The sequence below is a fragment of the Capsicum annuum genome, chromosome 7 (assembly GCF_002878395.1).
Source record: "Capsicum annuum cultivar UCD-10X-F1 chromosome 7, UCD10Xv1.1, whole genome shotgun sequence".
Classification (NCBI taxonomy): domain Eukaryota; kingdom Viridiplantae; phylum Streptophyta; class Magnoliopsida; order Solanales; family Solanaceae; genus Capsicum; species Capsicum annuum.
The window spans coordinates 214,425,754-214,449,746 of NC_061117.1; the positions used below are offsets into that span (position 1 = coordinate 214,425,754).

The 23,993-nt window shown below is 34.8% G+C and overlaps 2 protein-coding genes across 2 annotated transcripts; one reads left to right on the plus strand and one right to left on the minus strand.

Moving 5' to 3' along the window:
- Positions 1 to 2,014: 2,014 nt before the first annotated feature.
- LOC107878467 (probable LRR receptor-like serine/threonine-protein kinase At1g07650) lies at positions 2,015 to 12,551 on the plus strand. Its single transcript, XM_016725464.2, has 24 exons — positions 2,015 to 2,260; positions 2,603 to 2,777; positions 5,166 to 5,237; positions 5,366 to 5,434; positions 5,529 to 5,600; positions 5,949 to 6,020; positions 6,110 to 6,181; positions 6,415 to 6,486; positions 6,836 to 6,907; positions 6,997 to 7,068; positions 7,179 to 7,250; positions 7,768 to 7,839; positions 7,942 to 8,007; positions 8,277 to 8,339; positions 8,422 to 8,460; positions 8,622 to 8,680; positions 9,050 to 9,444; positions 9,532 to 9,727; positions 10,143 to 10,313; positions 10,660 to 10,778; positions 10,989 to 11,199; positions 11,321 to 11,561; positions 11,714 to 11,864; positions 12,109 to 12,551. The coding sequence occupies exons 1-24, from the start codon at positions 2,152 to 2,154 to the stop codon at positions 12,472 to 12,474; spliced, it is 3,078 nt and encodes a 1,025-aa protein (XP_016580950.2). The 5' UTR covers positions 2,015 to 2,151; the 3' UTR covers positions 12,475 to 12,551.
- Positions 12,552 to 12,677: 126 nt separating this feature from the next.
- On the minus strand, positions 12,678 to 15,671 carry LOC107876860 (receptor-like protein EIX2). Its single transcript, XM_016723685.2, has one exon. It carries the CDS (start codon positions 15,669 to 15,671, stop codon positions 12,678 to 12,680), a length of 2,994 nt encoding a protein of 997 aa, XP_016579171.2.
- Positions 15,672 to 23,993: the final 8,322 nt, after the last annotated feature.

The window sequence follows — 23,993 nt, forward strand, 5'->3', positions numbered from 1 at the left end:
CATCATTAACACCAAAAAAAAATATCAACACTTAATTAAAAAATAGAATAGTTCCCCCTTTTGCTGGTTCATGAGATTCTCCAATATCACTAAATTCCCCCTTCAGCAGTCTCAACAACTCCAAAGTCATTGCCTTTGCTTTGTTATTTCCATTAACAGATACAAAGACAAGTTCAGAGATGACACCTTCATCCATTACCAGTTGACAATATTGAACTCGTTGAGAGCATAAAAAAGAAGAAAATTTTCGATATGCTCCTGGTCTTTGCGATTATCACGCTCAAGCAGTTTCACAACTGATGCAATGCATCTATCAGTTTTAGCTATAACAATTCTAGCATCTTCTTTGATGCAAAATTTTTGCAAAATGATGACACAATTTCTTGCGAGAATTGTATCCTCCCGTTCATATCTAAATTCGTGACTCACAAATTATTTAGCATGAAATTGAGGGGAGGGGTGGGGAAGAGAATTGAGGGGTGAGAGAGCGGGTAGGTGGTGGGTAGGTTGGAGAAGACGAATGGGTAAGGAGGGGAGCGGGCAGGTGGTGAGAGGTGGGTTGGGCTGTAGAAGACGATGACGATTGGTGGGGTGGGAGAAATTAAATTTTATAATTTTTTTATAATTATTTAAGTTACAATTGCCAAGTGGTAATATTTGATTGGTGTTTTTTTAATTTTAATTAAAAATAGATATTTAACATTTAAATTGGAGAAAAATGACAAATGTCATAATGTTATTGGTCACTTTACACGTCATCAACGCACGTAATACACGTACACGGTATAATTTTGTTCATTCAGCAAAAAGTGTCAAAATGACACACTTTATGGCTACTTGATGTGTCAAAAGTGAACAACGTCCACTTGAGGTACCTAAGTGAAAGATCGTGCCAACTTTAGGGGGGCCACCGATGGGTTTGACTTTTTTTATATTGATCTTTCTCTTCTTTCCCTTTTTTTTTGCTTTTGGTTTTGTGTTTAAAGAACACCCATCGACAATCTTGTCTTATTTGAAAGAGCTTTCATGTGACAATTATGGGATTTGAAAAATGTTGTAAGAATTTTTCTTTCATCATAACATCACATAAAGCATAGGTTTCAAGATATGATTTCTTCACAGAACAAATTTGATCATTTTTGTCTGTGAAAATTTCTGGGACATTCAAAGAGAGACTGTTGCTTGACATTTTTTTGGTTAAAAATAAATCCAATGCTTTGAAAATAAGCACGGATTGAAAATAGTAGCCCTGACGGGTTAAAATGGGTAGCCTTGATAGGTTAAAAAGGTAGCTCTTACGGGTTAAAAATGATATGGTAGCACTTTAGAAGAAATTACAGATCCAGTAAGATCAATGAAGCTCTTGATACCGCTATTATTTTTTTTTTTAAAAAACCAACATTCAAAGCTTGTTGAAACTTTTGGTGAACTTTTCTTTGAAATGTTGATTACGAGTAGATTAAATTCCCTCGAGGTCTTCATAGGAGTTAGGTGTTTGTTGTATGATAATCATTTGAGGGTCATCGACTTAATATACCTTTTATTTGCTTACTTTTCCTCTTCTTATGTCTATCTATTTATCGCTTCCTTTCTGATTTCCATTTCTGTATTTTACCTTTAGTTTCATACTTTGATTCGTATCACAAATTTAGTAGTCTTACGGTAAACAACCTCTCTATCTTTTCAACAACTGCGATAAGATTTATATACACTTTACCTTAGGCGGACTCCATTTATCGAAACACATTCAGTTCACTGTTATTGTTAACCATCTAATTAAAATATTAAAAACAGCACAAGTGAGAAAAGATTTTTTTTTAAAAAAAAATATCTTAGAAAATTTGTAATATTATACTAAAAAGATCCAAGAAAACAGTGTATATGTCACTACCATCCAATCCCCTTTGTTCAAATATAATTTTCTTATCTCTTCCTAAAAATAAAAAATAAAAAAAATTAGCCCTGTCCCATCAGCATTCAACACATCAACGATCAATCCTATAAATAAAAGATTCCATAATGAAATATTACCCAATCATACATTTTCTCATCTCACTTACTAATAATAAAATGCCAATAAGGAAGTGACTCAACAGCTAAAACTCTCAAGAATATTACACTTTTTTTTACAATATTATAGTATAGCTTGAAATGTGTACAATGAAGATTGTGCTTCTTCAATCTATGTTCTTTTCTCTTTTCCTTGTTTCCTTTTCAGTATTAGCAGCCACTTCAAAATCTAAGCTCCCTCAAGAGGAAGGTAAGTACCTCATAATAATCTTTTTCTGTTTATACACATTAGTTGTTTGAAGACCAGCGTTAGAGTAACTGGTAAAGTTGTTGCATAGGTTCATGCCGTGAAAATAGTCTTTTGTGAAAATATAGTATAAGACTGCGTACAATAGACTCTTGTGGTCGTTCCTTCCGCAGACATCATGCAAAAGCGGAAGCTTTAGTGCACTGGACTGATGTTCTAATTTTAAGACAACCCCACTTTGTTTTCTAGGAAAATATCAGAAAAAAGTAAGAAACTTTATGCTCATTGATGTCTGCTAACAATAAGTTCATTTTCTTGATGGAGTATTGTGACTTGTTTTTTCAGTGAAAGCATTGAAAGAGATTGCAAGAAAGCTTGGGAAAAAAGATTGGGATTTCAAGAAAGATCCTTGTAGTGGAGACGGAAATTGGAGTACTGCTGTTACTGTTAAAGGAGTTGAGAGCTCTGTTGCTTGTGATTGCTCTTTTAACAACAATTCCACTTGCCATATCACCTCCATGTACGTTTTAGTAATTTGTTTCCTTTTTAAATTGAAGCAATGTTGCTCGGACTTTTTAAAGATGTCGTCGTTCCATTTTGACTCCTATGAAAATGGATTATTTTTGGAGGATTGGTCAAACATTTTGTCACATTATCGAAGAGTGCAAGCAACATAAAGTTGAAGATAATTTGTTTGTAAACGGAAACAATTGAATCTGCAATTTTAAGTAAAGTAGTTTCTTTGCAAGAGAGAAGATTAAAACTTTTTTTTTTCTCGAGTTTGAAAGGTTGAGACTTTGAACTGTGATTAGTGTGTGTACTCTAGTTATTAGTAGCACACCTTTTCTGAATAGGAGGAAATGAAATGTTTTCACTTTAAGTAGTAACACTTAGATCTATGAGTTGACTGCAAACTGAGTCAACTTCTATTATGGTAGCCAGTTGTAATGAGGTGTCTGTGGACCCATGAGCATAACATTATTTTTTGTAAATTTTTTCTAAAAGATATTTTATTTTCGGAGGAGTCTTGACGTAACTCATTTAATTTTTGTCATGTGATCAAAAGGTCACTAGTTGCAGAAGTGCAAGGTAAGATTGAGTACAATAGACGCTTGTGGTCCGGCCATCTCTAGACCCTGCTCATAGCGAAAATTTTAGTGCATCGAGCTGTCCCTTTTCAAAGATATTTCACTTTCGAAAAAAAATTCCACAAGATATTTTTAAAAAGATATTTGTTTGTAACGAGTAACATGTCTGCGGCTCATGAAGTAGCCATCTTTCTTTACAAAAAAAAGGATACATGCCCCTTTCCAATCAGTTAAGTGGCTTTCCGCTCCTCTCTCTTTGTTTCGATGAAAGCCTCAACGCTAGCGTTCTACGGGAAACTTTTTTGACTATTTACCTTCACCGGAAGTAAAGGGTAAAAACTCCTAAACTAGTAAATAAAGGGTGCTTCTGCTGTGGTTTTGTTTGTAACTAGTAACATGTCTTATATATAGTTCATTAATAAAAGGATGCTAGATGCTGTCTCGTAGTATAAATTCAATAAAAAAAAGTCTTATAGTTCAGGTTACTAATTCAATTTATTATGGACAATTAAGTACCTGTAATTAGTTTCTAGTTGTCTGAGAAAGTAAATATCTTTGCAAATGGTTAGAGGAGTTGGTTTTTTTAAAAGAAGACGGAGCAGCAGAAAAGGACTAAAATAACTCTCTTTTGATTGAAATGACTTTCAAGCTTTTAATAAGTTTTCAATGGCTTTCTAATAAATTTCTCAAGCATAGAGACTTTAAATAGTCAACATACAGTAAAAAATCTGCATAATTTAAATTTAAAATCCTAAAGGTTCTCAACAACTAAAGCAACCTAATTCAAAATTCAAAATTTAAATTCATTCTAATCTAAACAATTTATTAAACTAAAATTACTTTAGTAACTAAATGCAAAACTCAACACTCCTCCTTTACTTTAGTTACTGCAATTTAAAAGAGTTGCTCCTCCTCAATTTGTGTTCTTGCAATTGATTTGAATTTTCTTGATTTTTTTTTTTTTGAATTTGAACTTTCTTTTTTCTTCTTTTGGTTTTGTGCTTAAAGAACAACATCAACAATCTTGTCTTGTTTGAAAGAGCTTTCATAGGTTTCATAAAATATTGTAAGAATTTTTCTTTCATCACAACATCACATAAAGCATAAGTTTCGAGATATGATTTTTTTCACAGAACAAATTTGATTATTTTTGTCTGTGAAATTTTTTGAGGCATCCAAAGAAAGACTATTGCTTGACATCTTTTTGATTGAAAATAGCCCAACGCTTTAACAATAAGCACGGGTTGAAAATGATAGCCCGGGTTAAAATGAGTAGCCCTGATAGGTTAAAATGGATAGCCCGACGGGTTAAAAAGGTAGCCCTTAAGAGTTAAAAATGATATGATAGCGCTTTAGAAGAACTCACAGATCCCGAAATATTAATGAGGGAGACTCTTGATACCACTGTTGTTTTTTTTTCAAAAAAGATGGGCAGCGAAAAGGGATTAAAATGACTTTCTTTGAATTGAAATGACATTCAAGTTTTCAATGGCTTTCCAATAAATTTCTTAAGCATAGAGAGGCTTTAAATAGTCAACATACAGTAAAAAATCTGCGTAATTTAAATTTAAGATCCTAAAGATTCTCAACAACTAAAACAAGCAGATTCAAAATTTAAAATTTAAATTCATTCTAATCTAAACAATTTATTAAACTAAAATTGTTGCAGTAGCTAAATGCAAAACTCAACAGGAGTATTGAAGTTAAGACACTTTCTTAATTCAACCAAACAAACCAACATTGTATACTTGCTGTTTATGTTGAACTGCATGTAATGCATTGAAGTAGTTGAAAAGCTAACACTATATATTATGCTACAGAGCTTTGAAAGCACAGAATATTTCAGCAAATGTTCCACCAGAATTCACGCAACTTCGCCATCTTAAGCACTTGTAAGTCCTTCTTACAGCATTATTCACTCAATAGACTAAAGCATCTGATATTACTACCCTGGCAACTTTGTCCGTTGATCTTAACAAGTTGTAAACTAATGTTAGCTTGGTTGATGATGATTATGCAGGGACCTCAGTCGCAATTATCTTAGTGGTTCAATCCCATCTCAATGGGCGTCGCTGCGCTTGCTTGACCTGTAAATACTATTTCTCACCTAAACTATTCTTCATCAGTGTTTTGGTTTAGATTAAGCTATTTGGCATCTGAATGTGTGTTGTTTAAATGTGCAGCTCTTTAATGGGAAACCACTTGTCTGGTCCATTCCCAAAAGTGCTCACCAGAATTACTTCGCTGAGGAACCTGTAAGATCAAATCTCTTCTGATGCCTATTAATCATTTCCAGTGTTGCATTTAATCTGTTTTACCATTGAGTTCAAGTTGCATTCACTGACTGCATAAGTATTTATACAATCGAGTTTAAGTTCTATTCGCTGACTGTATAAGTAATGAAAAGTAGAAGTCTCTATGATAAACACTAATTTGGTCCAAAAATGCCCTTACTGCTAATAGTCTGGTTCAAAAATGCCTCTATTGTTCTTTCCCCAACGCATTTTATTTCAAAAGCTAGCTGCTGCCCTGATAAGAAGTTTTGATCACCTGTATCGTATGCCATGAGAATTAAAATACACTGGCTGTGACTGTCAATACAGGAGCATTGAAGGAAACAAATTTTCAGGAACGATACCTCCAGAAATTGGCAACATGGTTCATATAGAAAAGCTGTAATTCTTCTTTTTCCTATTTTAGAATAGGTTTCTTTGGAAATGATTATTCATTTTACGTTGTATTAATGCATTACCTTAACTCTCAGCGTGCTGTCATCAAATGAATTCACCGGAGCTTTGCCAGCCACATTAGCCAAGCTAACCAACTTAACTGATCTGTGAGTTCACAGTTTAAACTCTCTCTTCTTTACTCATTCTTTATGTCTCATGTGAATTCTGATAGATGATCACATGATTCTGTTCCTTACTATCCATTTCTTCCATTGATTCTGCTACAATGTCCTTGGGATCTTAAGTTGACATTTCATATTTAGACTATTTTTGTTCTGATGTTCCTTTCTTCGTAGCCGAATTCAAAAACTAACTTGTTATATGTTTGGCGATATATTAGGAGGATAAGCGACAACAACTTTACTGGAAAGATACCAAAATTTATCAGCAGCTGGACAAAAATTGAGAAACTGTAAGCTTTCTTTTTCCTTGCTCTTCAGGCTTCAGTAAGTCTAGTGTCTAGCTTCTTTCTGGAATATCACTTCCTCCATTTCCTTTTTTGACTACTCTTTAATTCTAATTTTTCACATAACTTTCTTAACACCACAAGATTAAAGGACATTTTGATACTTTCTACCTATTTTAAGTTTAAGATCACAAGATTCAAAAGTCTTGCTTACTTTCTTAAGTTTCGTGCCAAGTCAAAACAATACAAACGAACTGAGATGGAGGAGTAGAAGTTACTACCCCAAAATTTCTTGCATGTTTTCAGTTGTTGGTTTGATCTTCATGTACCTCCAATGTTACTCTAATTTTTGCAGGCATATGCAAGGCTGTTCTCTTGAAGGTCCCATTCCTTCTGCTATATCTTCTCTGACAAGATTATTTGATTTGTAAGACAGCGTGAAACTCTTTTGTGTGTCAGCTATGGTTGCTTTGAGAATTAACGTAGTTAATTCTTCTTTTCTTTCATGAATATCAGAAGGATCAGTGACCTAAAAAGTGGACAATCTGGTTTTCCGCCATTAGATAATCTTGAATCCCTGAAAGTACTGTGAGTTTCTTTACTTTATCTTCCTCTTATAGACTGCTTGAAGGACATTTCATTTCAAATTTGGAAACAATTTCCGTTTGAAGATTCTTAATTCCTCTTGTGCAATGCAGAATACTAAGGAAGTGCTTAATTCATGGAGAAATCCCTGAATCTATTGGGGACATGAAGAAATTGAAGACACTGTAAGTTCGAAAAAATTTTCAATCACTTTTTTCTTTTGGTTCAGTTTTCTTGCACGTTGGTACCTTTTCTCTGAGGGGACGGGGTCGTTTCTGGCTGTAACTATTGGCAGTTTGCTATTGTTTCATTGTGGGATTCAACAGCGAACGCAGCTTTAAATAGTGCCTGAAGAGGCAAATACTGAAGGCACTGAACCTCACTATATTTTCATGTTTGGACGAACATTTTATGATTAGTCAAAATTGATAAAAACAATCAAAGATGTTATTTTCCAGGAAATGAAGTATACAGTACGTCTAACTAATATAAGTCTTACTAAGGACCGAATGAGGTGCCCAAGATAATGACTATGGCCTTCTTTTAACTTTTACTGCAACAACGTCTTTTGATAAGTATCTTCAGGGAAAGAACAATGTTTGTCTGTTTTCATGCTATGTACACATTCCTTGAGATTCTGATAACTTTTTAGTTTTGATTTTGTCCAGATGAAACTTACTATAATTTGCTTTGTGAATTTAGGGACCTTAGTTTTAACAGCTTGTCTGGTGAGATTCCATCATCCTTTGTACACCTATCCAAAGTAGATTTTATGTAAGTGGATTTATCTTCAGATATCTTTATTTATTTCAAGCCAGATGCGTATCAATCTTAGACTTGAGTTTTTCTTTTCCTTTATTCTTCTGGTACTTGCAGGTATTTGACAGCAAACAAACTTACTGGACCTGTTCCTGAGTGGATATTATCAAGAAACAAGAACGCGTATGCTGTTTTCTCTACTTAATTCGTATAAAATTGCAAAAGACTTGATTGCTGTAACAAGTTTTCACTTACTGACCTGCATGCTTTTATGCAAGTAGAGGCTTTAGCGTGTATTTGATATTGACCTATTAGCAGCCAAAAATGAATGGCAAAAAGAAACTAAAAAGATGTAAAAGATTGTCCCTAAGCTTCAAAAAGATCTAGAAATTATTAGTATTATTGACTTGATAAACTTCTGGTCTAATTTTGTCGTCTGTTTTGCTTCACAGAGATGTTTCTTATAACAATTTTACATGGTCCTCAGCACCTTTTGAATGCCCGCGTGGAAGTGTGTAAGTTGTCTGATAAAATTGTTTTTCTTCATCTGACTTATTTGTCTGTGATAATTTTCTAACAAGAAGACAATTTATTCAGAAACTTGGTGGAGAGCTATTCTGCGTTGGGACAAGAATCGTAAGACCAATCTGCCTATAGTTCATTTATCTGTTGCACTGATCCTACAGAGGAAACTATTGTTCCTTGAATTAACCTATAACTACGAGTGAACTCTTACATACAATAGAAAACTTTTGTAAGCACACTAATAACTTTTTCTTTTGTCTTCTTTGTTGCAGAAACAAAATTCATCCTTGCCTGAAGCGGAATTTCCCTTGTTCTGAGCCAAGAGAACGGCGTAAGTGAAAATTTACTGTGCCCATTTCTATAATTGATAGCACAACAAAATCTTTGGGTCCTGTCACATAAATAGGTGCACTTGTAGTGTGAGGTCAGCTAGTGGCAGATAACATAAAACAACTAAAATAACAACATACTTAGTGTAAACAGGCTGTTTCGGAGACCGTCAACTCATGCAAAGCATATCAAAATCAAGTATGGAAATATGATGAAGAAGTGAACAGTAGTAACAACAAATAATACAATTTATGAGTTTGACTTGACACAAATTTACGGGTGTGGGACAGACTGCTGTCTTCTGATCTGTACCACTAGGTGATTTTCTGCTGAATTCTAATTAAGAGTGACCTTGTTTACTGGTTTGCAGAACAATATTCTATGCACATTAATTGTGGAGGCAAAGATGTAACCATCAAGAATGGTACAAAAATTGCAAACTATGAAGCTGATTTAGAACGCAGAGGTGCTTCTACATATTATTCAAGACATAACTGGGCATTTAGCAGCACAGGAAATTTTATGGACAACGATGTTGATTCTGATGTCTATATCGATACCAATGTCTCTGCCCTGAATAATGTCAAGGCCTCTGAACTGGAATTATACACTACTGCACGTGTATCTCCGCTATCTCTCACATATTATGGACAATGTCTAATGAATGGAAGCTACACTGTCAAGCTCCATTTTGCGGAGATAATATTCACAAATGATACTTCATTCAGCAGCCTTGGAGAGCGTATATTTGATGTCTACTTGCAGGTAAATTTCATGCTCTGGGGAAGGTGAAATGTGTGTGAATTTCATGTTTGCGGCCACCAGTGTATTTATTCTACCTTCTTGAAACAGGAAAATCTGGTGTTGAAGGATTTTAACATTGCAAAAGAGGCCGGTGGGCCGGGTATTCCCATTGTGAAGACGTTCACAGTAAATGTGACAAGTCACACGCTGAAGATCCATTTTTACTGGGCAGGAAGGGGAACTACAGGAATTCCAGTTAGAGGGGTTTATGGTCCTCTAATTTCAGCTATATCAGTCGATGCTAGTAGGTACCTTCACATTTTTTCAAGTTTATATCTGTCTTGCTTATAGTTGAATGCCTGATTCTTCTTTAATGAATGCCATAGGCAACCTAGGGCGTTCTTTTGATGTAGTATTCCTTAAAAACAATCTTTCCGAGACCAGATGCCTCAACATACCAACAACTATTACTTGAGGAAGTTTAAGTCCCAGAACCCTAAATACTTCATATACCCTTAATTTTCATGATGCAGTTTGAATACAGTTGGGAGACCACTTTTAGTGTCCCCAGTTCAGTTCCTTAATCTCGTCTGGTAGTGGCAGCATCAAGACTTATACCAAGACTTCAAACTGTTTCACATTGCATATCCGAGTCATTGAAAGTAGCTAAAATCGTCACACGTCTTGAGATGTTATATTATTTTTTCCTTTCAATGCAGATTTTCCACCTCCTCTGCCTGCTCTGGCTGCTCGGCTGCCTACACCTCAAAAGAGTAAAATTCATGTTGGCATGTTGGCCGGGATAATAGCTGGATCAGTATTTCTTGTCCTTCTGATCATTGGAATCTTGTACAAAAGAGGTTGTCTAGCCGAAAAAGCTGCTGATGGAGGTAAATAACTATAAGTATCTTCTTTTCGAATGTTTTATCATAATATCGCTTTCATCCATTTTATTTGACCTCTGAGTTAACAATAATCTTCGCAAGTTAAAAGCTAAGCTACGTAATTACTTTCTAGCCATTATTTCAGTTCATACCAAATTCTATCAGCTCAAATACTTGAGTTTATGCTTTACGTCCTGTTGACTCGCTTGTTCATCTCATCAATCAATTATTGGTTCTAGCCTTTCAAAATCATTCATGGTCCGAAGCACTTGACCAAGGCTTATATGAACAACCTTGAAGAAACAGTGTTATAGCCATTAGCTTCCACTGAGATTCTTTTCATCTTGAATAGAACTTAAAGGACTGGATCTACAAGCTGGACTATTTACTCTCAGACAGATTAAAGCCGCGACAAAGAATTTTGACCCAGCTAACAAGATAGGGGAAGGTGGTTTTGGCTCAGTTTATAAGGTAATCATCCTTTCCTCGTCTATTTTAAATCAAACATAAGAGTAAAAATATCATTATATCAGCATGAAAAGGATCATAATGGCATAGTGCAGATGCGTATTAGAAGCCTATTATCATAATGACATAGGATTCAATCTACTGTCATCTTGCTTGCGGACCATAAGCTGCACAAGTCTGAATAGAGTTTTGAATCATGTCTTCTGTACACAGGGCCTATTATCTGATGGAACAGTAATTGCAGTGAAGCAACTTTCTGCAAAGTCAAAACAAGGAACTCGAGAATTTTTGAATGAAGTAGGAATGATCTCGGCAGTACAACATCCAAATCTTGTAAAGCTTTATGGATGTTGCATTCAAGGAAATCAATTATTGCTAGTCTATGAGTACATGGAAAATAATTGTGTATCTCGTGCTCTTTTTGGTAAATACTTCCTAACTCTGATCGATCAAAATATGTCTGCTGCTTATGCACTTGATATTGTTGATCTGACTGAGCTGATATATTCTCCTCCTTCTTTTCATTTGTCTTTCTCATACAATAGGCAAAGGCCCAATCGGTAAAATGAAATTAGACTGGTCTTCACGAAAGAAGATTTGCCTAGGAATTGCAAGAGGTTTAGCATACCTCCATGAGGAATCGAGCCCTAAGATAGTCCACAGAGACATCAAGACCAGTAATATTTTGCTTGACAAGGACTTCAATCCTAAAATATCTGATTTTGGCTTAGCAAAACTACACGAGGATGATACTACCCACATTAGTACCAAGATTGCAGGAACTGTGTAAGTATGATGAAACTAGTCCCTCTTGTTCCTATCCCATTTGCAACGACATTTGGTTGATGTGATTCAGAGAACATATTTTGTTACTACAAATTTTAAGAAAGATGAAAGATCTGATATGTCGGAACTTCTTTGGTTATTTGGTGATATAGGGGTTACATGGCACCAGAATATGCGATGCGAGGCTACTTAACCAGTAAAGCAGATATTTACAGCTTTGGAGTTGTTGCATTGGAAATTGTTAGTGGGAAAAGCAATACAAATTATAGGCCAACGGAAGATTGTGTTTATCTTCTTGACTGGGTAATTTTTATATTCCTCTCTATTCGACCAAATACCTCGGCTTTCATCACCCTTAAATCACTTTCACTTCTAGTTTCATCTCAACTAGAGAACATTTATCAAAATTCTGAGTACTACTAATGGCATCTAATTTACCTTCCCCCTGGATCGACTTGTCCATTTAGAGCTGAAGTACTTTAAAATTGGCTCTGGCAAATGAACATGTCATTCTAACTGTTCCTTTTGTTTTTCATGTTTTGATTAGGCTTATGTTTTGCAAGAGCGTGGGAGTTTATTGGAATTGGTTGATCCCGACTTGGGTTCCGACTACTCATCAGAAGAAGCAATTGTGTTACTGAATGTTGCCCTTTTATGCACTAATGCATCTCCAACACTTAGACCAACAATGTCTCAAGTGGTAAGCATGCTCCAAGGCCAAATCCTTGTCCAAGATGTCCTTTCTGAGCCAGGGATGTCAACAAGCGGTTCAGGATTCAGATCGATGAGAAGTCACTTCTGGCAGACTCAAAGCCTAACTGATGGTACGTGTACTGATTCCACTGTCTCAGGTGGAAATGCAGAAGAAATTGGGATACTTCAAAGAGTAGAGCCTAATGTATCTAGCAGTTGAACGAAATGTATGTTAACGCCAAGTGTATATATGAACATTCAAATGCTTAATGAAGATTAAGTTTATTCTTTACAAAACTGCTAGCTGGTCCTCCTTCAATTGTACTTCATTTATTTTTTTTTCCAAGCCAAAACCTTATCGTTGCATAGTTCTATCTATAACCATGGATTAGAAGTGGTACTAGATGTGCATACTTAAATTTCCTAGCTTCTGGATCTCCTCCAACTAGCCAAAGGCAGAATGAAAATGACAAACAACTTATCTCCCAAATAACCAACAAACTGAAAATAGGCATGCCTCCATGAAGTTTTTATTATCAGAGTCGCGCACACTCCCAAGAATCCCACAACAAATCCTACTCCTATACTGACGAAGAACCCCTTTTCTCCAAATTCACTAGGAGAAGAGTGATAAGTCTCTTGATGGTTCGGTTCTGTTTCTTCATCATCCTTGCATTTGTTTGGCAATGGAGTTCCACAGAGACCAGGATTGCCCATGTAAATCGAAGGGTCATTAAATGTGTTAAATTGGTTAGCTGCGGGAATTCTACCTGACAAGTGATTGTGCGAGAGATTCAAGTGAGTCAGTAATGTTAAGCTGGCCATGCCTGATGGGATGGTGCCATGAATCTCATTCCTAGAGAGATCAAGAGTTTCCAATTGTCCCAACTTCTCGATTTGTTCTGGCATCTTTCCACTCAAATGATTCATGGACAAATTCAAGGTATTCATCCTGGAAAGATTTGTCAATTCTTCTGGTATCTCACCAGTCAAATGGTTTCCTGAAAGGATTATGCCATTCACAAGATAAAGATTATTCTTGTATAAGAGATCTCTCCCCTTGGAATATACGTTCAATTGACCTTCGTAACGTTGAGATTCTGGATCCCAAGTCATGCCCTTCATATTCCCAAAACAAGACGGGATTTTCCCCGAGAGATTGTTGGAACCAACATCTATAAAATGAAGTGATGTCATGTTGCAGAATTCCCTTGGAATCTCTCCTTTGAACATGTTCGACCGAAGGCTCAAGGCCAACAACACTGGCATCTTTTCTCCTATCCAGGAAGGAAGTTCTCCTGAAAACTGGTTGTTCCCAAGATCAAGAGTGATCATAGAAGAGAAATTTTGGAAACCAAGAGGGAACTCCCCGGAAAGATGATTGTTACTTAGCATCAAGAATCTAAGGGAATTAAGGATGCCTAAGGTGCTTGGGACGCGGCCAGTAAAATTGTTGTTTGAGAGGTCTAATGTGTACAAAATTGGTACTTGGTCCCAAATATCAGGGATTTCTCCGGTAAGATGATTGTTCGAGAGAATCAAAGTTACCAAGCTGGTGATTTTGCTAATGGACAAGGGAATGGTTCCATTGAGAGAGTTTTGGGAAAGATCCAGGTCGGTCAAATCCGGATATCTATGACCAATATCAAAAGGAACAGGTCCTGAAAACAAATTGTTACTCAGGCTTATTGAGACTACATTTGAGGACCAAGGTGGAATTGGACCTTCAAAAAAGTTAGACATCAAATAGACAGTGGCTTCAGGCTTAAATTTTAGAGTAGTTGGCACTCTGCCCCTAAGTTGATTATAACCAAAATCTAGTTCTTCAAGTTCCCAATTCATGTCCCACAACCAGTCAGGAAGAATATCTGAAAATCCAGCACGCCTAAACGTTAAAGTTTGCAATTTAGTAAGATATCTGATCCATATAGGAAATTTAGGACCAAATCGACATGACCTGAACTTGAGATACTGGAGACTAAAAGGAGGAATCCACTTGGTGTAAATGTTGGCAACCAAAGGAGGACTAGGAGGTAAGGAGTTTGTAGATATATACAACTCCTTCAAACTAGTCAGGTTTGTGAAGTGCTCTTCTGTAATGACACCCCACCAATTATTTTCAAAAAGATCTAGGACAATCAACTTTGATAGTTTCCCTATAGTGACTGGAATTTGTCCACTCATTTGATTCCATGCAAGGATCAAATCCTCCAATGATGACAAATTTCCAATCGAATCGGGGATCATACCAACAAATGAATTGTTCCATAGCTCAATGTACCTGAGGTTTCTCAAGAATCCAATAGAATCTGGAAGAGTTCCACCTAAACCAGCATTATATCCCAAGTTCAGCCTCTCTAGCTTGCTTTCGTTGCACCTAGAAAGACCGTCTATGAATTTGATTATATCGCCTCTGAAGTTGTTTAAAGAAAGATCCAATTCTCTCAAGTTGCACAGATTGCCTATGTTCTCATGCAACTGACCCTCCAGGAAAGAATTCTGAGACAAGTCAAGTGTCTGGAGTGAAGTCATGTTTGCAAGTTCATTTGGAATCATACCCCGAAGAGTATTCGAGTTCAAATCAAGATAAGCTAATTTTCGAAGCTTAGATAACCAAGATGGGAACAATGAGGTGAACCCATTGTTGGACAGATCAAGGACTAAGAGTGAGGACAGATTAAAGAACTCGAAAGACAACGGAAGATTTGAAAGCATGCATTGTGGCAAATGCAACTCCACAAGGGAAGGAATCATGTCCAAAGACTCGAGCCAATGGTTTCTCACCTTAGACAAATCCACACTGCCTAAATTAAGATACTTCAAAGATTGAAGTCCAGAGAGCCATAACAAGTTGTTAACAAATGGTTCATTAATTGAGTAACTACTAAGATCAAGAAACTGCAATCTTGAAAGATTTCCAATGTGTGGAGGAACAGTTCCACCAAAACCAGCATTTGACAGATTAAGGTACTTCAAATAGCGAAAAGATCCAAAGAACTTTGGAATTTGAATCCCTCCAAAGTTGTTTGAACTCAAATCAAGATAACTTAATGACTCTAAAACAAGCAAAGAAGGGCTAATTACACCACTAAGTTCATAACTTTGATATCCATCACCTTCATCGTCACTAATAAACACGTTACGTAGCTTGATCTTGATTACATTTCTTGTTCTATTGTGACACACAATGCCTTGCCATTTGCAACATTCTTCTCCAATCCAAGAAGAAAGTCTACTCGATGGATCGATAAGGCCTTTCTTGAAATTAAGCAAAGCTTCCTTCTCTGATTTTATACAACTAATATTTAGATTATTGTAACAAGAAATGAAGTTGATATTTTTAGTGTAAAGTAATGTGACCAACAGAAAAAACATGAAAAATTGAGTTATGTGCAGTAGATTGATATTAAGTGCCATATTTAGTGTATCATGGTTTTTTTAAGAGGCTTTGCACCAAATGGATTTATAGTGAAAGTAAGGACGACAAGAAAATCATTAATACAATGACACTCCATTAGTGGAAATACGAGGTGGTCTTATTACCAAATTGGAGGTTCAAAATATGAAGAAATAAGCATACAAAAAAGTTAAATAAAGTTTAATATCTAATATATATGCTAACAAAAAGATTAATTTACATATAAACAGTGCAAGAAGGAATTTTCGGCTCTACCTGGCTCCAACCATACCTACGACACACTCTTTTTTTCGTGTTTTATTTTTTCAGAATTTTACAAATTTCTTTTGGTATGCCAAGTATCTAATTTTTTCCCCTACTGGAACAGTTATATCTAAGAATTTAACTTTCTCAATGAGAAAATTAACCGACTTGAGAATATAATAATCAAGTACAAATTCTTCGTTGATTATATTTAATTAAAGTATATTCACTATTATTACAAAGTTTTTTTCCTCTTCCCATAAAAGAGTAGAACTAATGTTTACACTTATTGCAAGCAAAATTGTATTTGTTGAGTGTGCAAATGACATTTTATATTGACAGTTAAGAAAAAAAAAAAACTATGTCAATGGTGTAAGACCTTCTACGAAAAATTGTGCAATTTGGATCAAAGCGGTATCATGTTATATTATGAGTATTTTTGAGTAGTTTTAGCCAAACAATATTGACCTTTAAATCTGTTGATGCATGAAAACTTATATATTTTCATTTAATTTATATTGCTTTTTCTTTGTAGAATTAAAATAATTCATTCATTAGATTAGAAATAAACTCGTTCTAGAAGACAAAATTAGTAAAATGAAATCATGCTAGAAAAAATTAATTAGTAATATATTCCTCTATTTTTTTTCTGCTCTTACAAAACATTACTTACTACACCCTCCGTCTCATTTTACTTGTTCCAAATTTACTAATTTGATATCCCATTTTGCTTTTCCTTTTTACTTATCAAGACAAGACAGATTTTTTTCTCATTATACCCTTCGTATAATTGATTACTTCGTGTTATTAGCATTCTTGAAAAATGTTGCAAAGAGGAGTACCATTAAGAGTACACCATTAAGAATATAAATGGTGCTTTGGTATTAGTCATCCATCAATATTGGAACTAACAACAAGACACAATTAAGAGGGGCAAAATGGTAAAATTACATTACCAATCGTTGTTTTCTTAATAGCTGTGTCATCTCAATTTGGGATGGGTAAAATGGGACGGTGGGAGTAATATTTAGAGGAAATGCTTACTATATGAAGTGTGTCATCCATTATCCATAAATAACAATTTATTTTGGAAAACTTTTGGCTACAAATGGATGCAATGCTCAATTGCATTTGACACGGTAGAATATAAAATTTACCTCACTTTGTTTTCTGGCCGTCCATGTTTAAAAAAATTTAGATTATATAGATCTTCTTGCCTGTTTGTAGTGTTTTTTACGTTAGTGTTTCTTGGGTTTAAAAATAAAATTTTCTATTAATAATTGAAAAGATTGAGAAATAACATTTAAGATATAAGGATAAATAAAATTCTCAATTAATAATTGAAAAATTTGAGAAACAACATTTAAGATATAAGGACTCTTTTATTGGTGAGGGGCGGCATTTCAAAATAAAATGTGTGAGTTTAATTTGTCTGAGTCGATATCGATCACATTATGTTAAGAGTATCTTTAGACCTACGTAGCCGCCTAACAATTTGTATCAGAGCCAATAATTTGACAATACGAGATTACGAATATGTATGAGACTTAGTAATGGTCTGGAGTTCGATTTACTATCCTTTACTATGTTCTATGCGAAAGGTGGCATGGAGACGCATGCACACAGAAAGAAGATAACTCTAGGCTTCGGTGACGATAAATGCTCAGTTATGTGATATATTGTGCGAACAAGTCTCATATTGATTGTTAAAAAGATCGAAAAGTTATATATAAAATGTAGAGATATCTGAATGGAGATATTTAAAAAAAATGTATGAATTTAACCCAAAAAAATTAATATTATATACCATATATTTAAAATATCTTTGAACGACCTAGCCTAAATACTAAATAGTGTCCATGTTAGAAAGTTAGGTTAATTGTTTTAGTTGGGGTAGAAATTTTTTATTTATTCAACTCCATTAGCAAAAGAAAAGGAGGATAAAAGAAAAATTGTTTGAGCTCAAATCAAGATATCTTAAAGATTTTAGACCAAGCAAATTAAAGAAAGACAAATCTCATTTCACCACCAAGATCATAACATTGATACCCATTTAACTTATATTTTGTTTTTGTTTCCCAATCGATATCCGGTATCCTCATTGAAGCCCAACTAATTTGGATTCGCGTCGCGTAGAACCTATTTAGGGAAGAGCTCTATTTAACTTATATTATTGTTTATTCTTTGTAGAACTTAAATAGTTTAGTTATATAAATAGAGAATGACTCGTGTTCGGAAGCAAAGTCATTCATGAAATAAGATTACACGGAAGAAATAATTACTATATGAAGTGTGTTATCCATTATCTATAAATAACAATATATTTTGGAAAACTTTGGGGTCCAAAAGCATGCAATGCACAATTGCATTTGACACGGTAGAGTAGAAATTTACTTCAGTTTTTTCATTTTCTTTTACTATATTGAATGACTCTCATGATGGTATTTTTCTGAAAGAATATTACGAAACTCTTTTTTGTTGTTTTTAAATTAGTAAATAATACTGATCTTGTTTTAGCTAGCCTATTTGCAGTGTTCTCTACCTTAGTGTTGATTGTGTTACATGGGAATAAAATCTCATAGTAGTATTAGAAAATTAGAGTCCGAAGCTTAAAGGGCCAATTCTTTGAACAAAATAGTCAAAAGACATACTTGATTTTGAAAGAAACCAAAAGAAACAAAACGCTCTTGCGTAAACAATTTATTTATCAGACTCAAAAGTCGTTGGTCTCAAAGCGTTTTTCAAGACGCTAATCTCCACAAAATTTTGATTATGTGTTTGTCAAAGATTCTTTTTTCTCTTTCTTCTTTCCCTTTTCCTATTAGAAACACTTAAACCCAAAAAGAAAAGGAAAAAAAAAAGACTTTAATAACTAAATCCAACTCAAGTATGTGAAACATTTCACTATTAAGAGCTTAAACTTTTGACTCTATATTTAAAAAGTTATGATGGTATTCTTCATGCTAAGTTGTACTATGTCGATTATTCTATTGGGGTCTAGTACTAAATATTAGGGGTGAATATGATATATATTAACATATTTCATATTATTGGATTTAATATAGTATATGATATATATTTTAATTTTTTTTTATATTCGATATGATATTTGCTATTAACTAAAAATATATCAAAATGCTGAATATATCGAAATATATTATTATATAAATAATGTATTTATATTATATAAATAATTTATATATATTATTAAAATACTAATAATATACATCCTAATATTAGTATAAAAATCCAAACAAAAATTAGTAAGTATAAAAAAAAATATTTAAACGTAAAAACTTTGACTAGTCTATTTTGATTAGAATATTTTTTATGTAATTAATTAATAAAGAGAGTTCAAGTACTTCTTATGAATATATATATATGTGCGCGCGCGCGCTCTGCTCAAAGAAAGGCTTGAACAACAGATAACAGAACTTTATGCAGCACTTGCACCTTGCTCTTATAATATAACATTCTTCTTATGGTTAGGGGTAACGAGACCTGAAAGAAGCGTTAAAGAATCGAAGGGAAAAAAGAACAAGAAGTGCAGCCATCTCCGCCTTACAACATTAGTTTACTGCACAATATTTGCGGTTCACTTCGTCACACTCTCCATTAATAGAAGGGGGATATAGTTCAACCCCAGTCTACAGACTCTCGATCTTTATCTACGGGGTGCTTTTAATTCTCCTCCCCTCCCCCCCCGCCCCCCCAAATTCGTTTGAATGCCAAGGATAGAAAAGCAAAGATCATATCTTAATGTGTGTACTGTACTGCTATCCAAATGAAGATTAATTACCTACCAACCATTTGGCCCGTGCTAAGTTTTGATCCAAATTATATTGACATTTATATTTATAATTATTTTTTTGTTATTCTTAATGTTTGTTTTTTTGGTTATGTTATTTTAGTTAAGATAGTTCAACAATTTCTCAATATTTCTAAAATTTTTAATTATGTATTTGCATAAGTTTTTTGGTCATATTTTCTTTAGTTCGTTTAAGAGGATGTCTCTTTTCTTTCTTGAGAACTCCTAATTTCAATTTTCACGTGGCATGTTTATAACCATAAAATTAAAGAATATTTTGATTAGATTATTTATCGGTGGATTGGACATATAATTATGCTTAAAAGTTTGACTTATTGGTTATTCACTTTTAAATTTACTAACGTGCTATCCGCCTAATAAGATAATGGTTGGTTCAATATCATATTACCAATCAACATGCGGTTATTAGTGGGATTGCAGGAAAAATTGTATTTGTTGGACGTGTGTAACTGTTGAGGAAAAAAAATGAAACTACATATTATAAATGATGTAAGACCTAGGAAAAATTGTGGGATTTTGATCTAAAGCGGGCAATATATCACATCATATTAAGAGCATTTTTGAGTTGTTATAGCCAAATAATGTTGACCTTTAAATCTCTTGATGCATGAAAACTTAATGAACATGTTATATTTTCATTTAATTTATATTGCTTTTTCTTTGTAGAATTAAAATAGTTCATTCATTAGAAAAAATATTCGTGCTAGAAACAAAACAAGAAAAAGGGAATTAATATATTCATCCATTTTTTTCCGCTCTTACAAAACATTTAAAAAATAAATAAATTAATACCACTATACTGAGTGTCTCACAGTCTTTTATTAATAAACCACTGAACTAACTGATGTTGTTTTTTGCTCTTACAAAACATTACTTGGTATTTAGAGGTATGATTACTATGAAGTGCGCCATCCATTATCCATAAATAAAAATTTATTTTGGAAAGTTTTTGGCACAATTGCATTTGACACGGCAGAATATAAAATTTTACCTCACTTTGTTTTCTGGCCGTCCTATGTTAAAAAAAATTTAGATTATGTAGATCTTCTTGCCTGTTTGTAGTGTTTTTTACGTTGGTGTTTGTTGGGTGTAAAAATAAAATTCTCAAAAGAGTCAGAGACTGTGGGGTCCAGCCCCATGAATGATGTCTCAAAGAAAGCTGGCAGCAAATTGTAATTTGATAGGTCCAGTGCGGTTAATGATTTCTTGGCTAGGAAAGACAAGTAAGGTGTACCATTCTTTTATTGGATTTTGATGTCATGAATGACATTGATGAAGGCAGATCTTTGCCTATAAATAGAGACCTTCAGCTCACTAGTTAGTCACACCAACAAAGACAGAAAGAAAAGAAGAGTGAGGCATCACAGAAAGTTTAGTCTGTGAGGAAAAATAGAGAGTGTGGGTGATATTGCAGTGAAGTGGAAAAATCAAAAGAGAGATTTCTTTTGAGTGTGTAGTAGTCACTTTGAGTATTGTATTTGTGATTACGGTGTAAAATTCCTTACTACAGAGATATCAGTTGCTCTTTTTGACCTGTGATTTTTCCCTCATTGGAATTCCACGTAAAAATCTTGGTGTCATTATCGCCCTTATTGTTTTTTTTGTTTAACTGTATTACCTTTGTCGTAATTATTACTCTTTATTACCGCAATATTATTATCGTGGCGGGATTTATTCCCAACAACTGGTATCAGAGAGCAGGTTCTGCTCATTCACGAAAATAATATTTGCGGTTGGTGGTACTATACTCAGTAAAAATAAAATGCCCGGAGTAAAGTACGAGATAGCAAAATTCAACGGTGATAGCGGTTTCTTAGCATGACAGAGGAGAGGGATCTGCTCATCCAACAAGGATTACACGACACTAAGTGGCAAATCCAAAAATTCCGAATCCATAAAACTGGAGGATTAGGAAGAAATGAATGAAAAGGCTGCTAGTGCAATTAGGTTGCACTTAACAGATGATGTGGTCAATAACATCATTGACGAAGATAGTGCATATGGTATTTAGACAAAGTTAGAAAATCTCTACATGTCCAAAACGCTGACAAATAAATTGTACCTAAAGAAGCAGTTGTATGCCCTACATATGGGTGAAGGTACAAACTTCTTGTCATATTTAAATGTGCTTAATGAACTGATCACGCAGTTGGCTAACCTCAGTGTAAAGATCGAGGAGAAAGATAAAGCCATCATTCCCTTAAACTCGTTGTCATCTTCTTATGATACTTTGACAACAACCATTTTACATGGTAAGGACTCTGTTGAGCTAAAAGATGTCACATCAGTTCTTCTACTCAACGAGAAGATGAGAAAGAAGCCTGAAAATCATGGGCAGACTCTCATAACAGAAAGTAGAGACAGAAGTCACCAAAGAAGTTCAAATAGCTATGATAAAACCGAAGGTCGTGGAAAGTCCAAGGTCCAATCCAAATCAAAAGCCAGAAATTGCTACAATTGCAATCAATCAGGCACTTCAAAAGAGATTGTCCAACTCGAAAGAGGGGCAAAGGTGAAAGTAGTGGCCAGAAGAATGAAGACAACACTACTGCCACGGTGCAAAACAATGATGATGTTGTTCGCTTCATAAATGAGGAAGAGGAGTGCATGCACTTGGCAGGGAAAGATTCAAAATGGGTGGTTGACACAACAACATCTTACCATATTACACCGATAAGGAATTTTTTTTGTAAGTATGTAGCAGGTAATTTTGGCACTGTGAAAATAGGTAACTCAAGTTATTCAAAGATTGTGAGGATCGGAGACATTAGTATCAAGACTAATGTCGGATGGACATTGGTTCTAAAAGATGTGCGTCATGTACCCGATTTGAGGTTGAACTTGATCTCTGGAATTGCTTTAGATTGAGATGAATATGAAAACTATTTTGCAAATCAAAAATGGAGAGGGAGCATTGGTGATTACAAAAGGAGTTGTTCATGGCACGTTGTACAGAAAAAATGTAGAAATTTATTGAGGTGAATTAAATGCAGTTCGAGAAGAGATTTTTGCAAATTTGTGGCACAAGAGAATGGGTCATATGAGCAAGAAAGGATTAGAAATCCTCGCTAAGAAATCATTCATCTCTTTTTCCAAAGGTACGACGCCAAAATCATGTGACTACTGCTTATTTGGTAAGCAGCATAAAGTCTCATTTCAGACATCTTTTAAAAGAAAATTGAATATACTTGATCTGGTATATTCTGATGTTTGTGGTCCAATGGAGGTAGAATCTCTGGGCGGTAACAAATATTTTGTTACTTTTATTGATGTTACTTCACAAAAATTGTAGGTATATATCTTGAAAATCAAAGATCAGGTATTTCAAGTATTTCAGAAGTTTCATGCTCTGGTAGAAAGAGAGACGGGTCGAAAGCTAAAGTGTCTCCGTACTGACAATGGAGGTGAGTACACTTTAAGGGAATTTGAAGAGTATTGCTCAGGTCACGGGATCAGACATGAGAAGATAGTTCCTGGAACCCCACAACACAATGGTGTAGCTGAGCAGATGAATCACGCCATTGTTAAGAAGGTGAGAAGCATGATCAGAATGGCTAAACTGCCTAAGTCATTCTGGGGTAAAGCAGTTCGGGCAGCATGCTACCTGATCAATCATAGTCCATCAGTTCCATTGGAGTTTGACATCCCAGAGAGAGTTTGGACTAAAAAAGAGGTGTCCTACTCTCATCTGAAGGTGTTCAGTTGCAGAACTTTTGCACATGTACCGAAGGAACAGAGAACAAAACTAGAGGATAAATCAATTCCCTGCATATTCATCAGATATGAAGATGAAGAATTTAGGTACAAATTATGGGATCCTGTAAAGAAGAAGGTCATCAGAAGCAGAGATGTAGTCTTCCGAGAAAGTGAAGTCGAAATTGCTGATGATGTATTAGAGAAGGTCAAGAAATAGAATGGTGTAGTTCCTAATGTTATCACCATTCCTTCTACTTCTGACCATCCCAGAAGTATAGAAAGTACAGCTGATGAGGTTGTCGAGCAGGGGAGCAACCTAATGATTATGCCGAGCAGGGGGAGCAACCTGATGCTGAGCAGGTGGAGTACCCTACTCAAGAAGAACAACAATCTCAACCTTTGAGGAGGTCTAAAAGGCAAAGGGTAGAGTCATCCAAGTACCCTTCCTTAGAGTATGTCCTCATCAATGATGAAGGGGAGCCAAAAAGTCTAAAAGAGGTATTGGTCCATCCAGAAAAGAACAAGTGGATAAAAGCCATGCAAGAAGAGATAA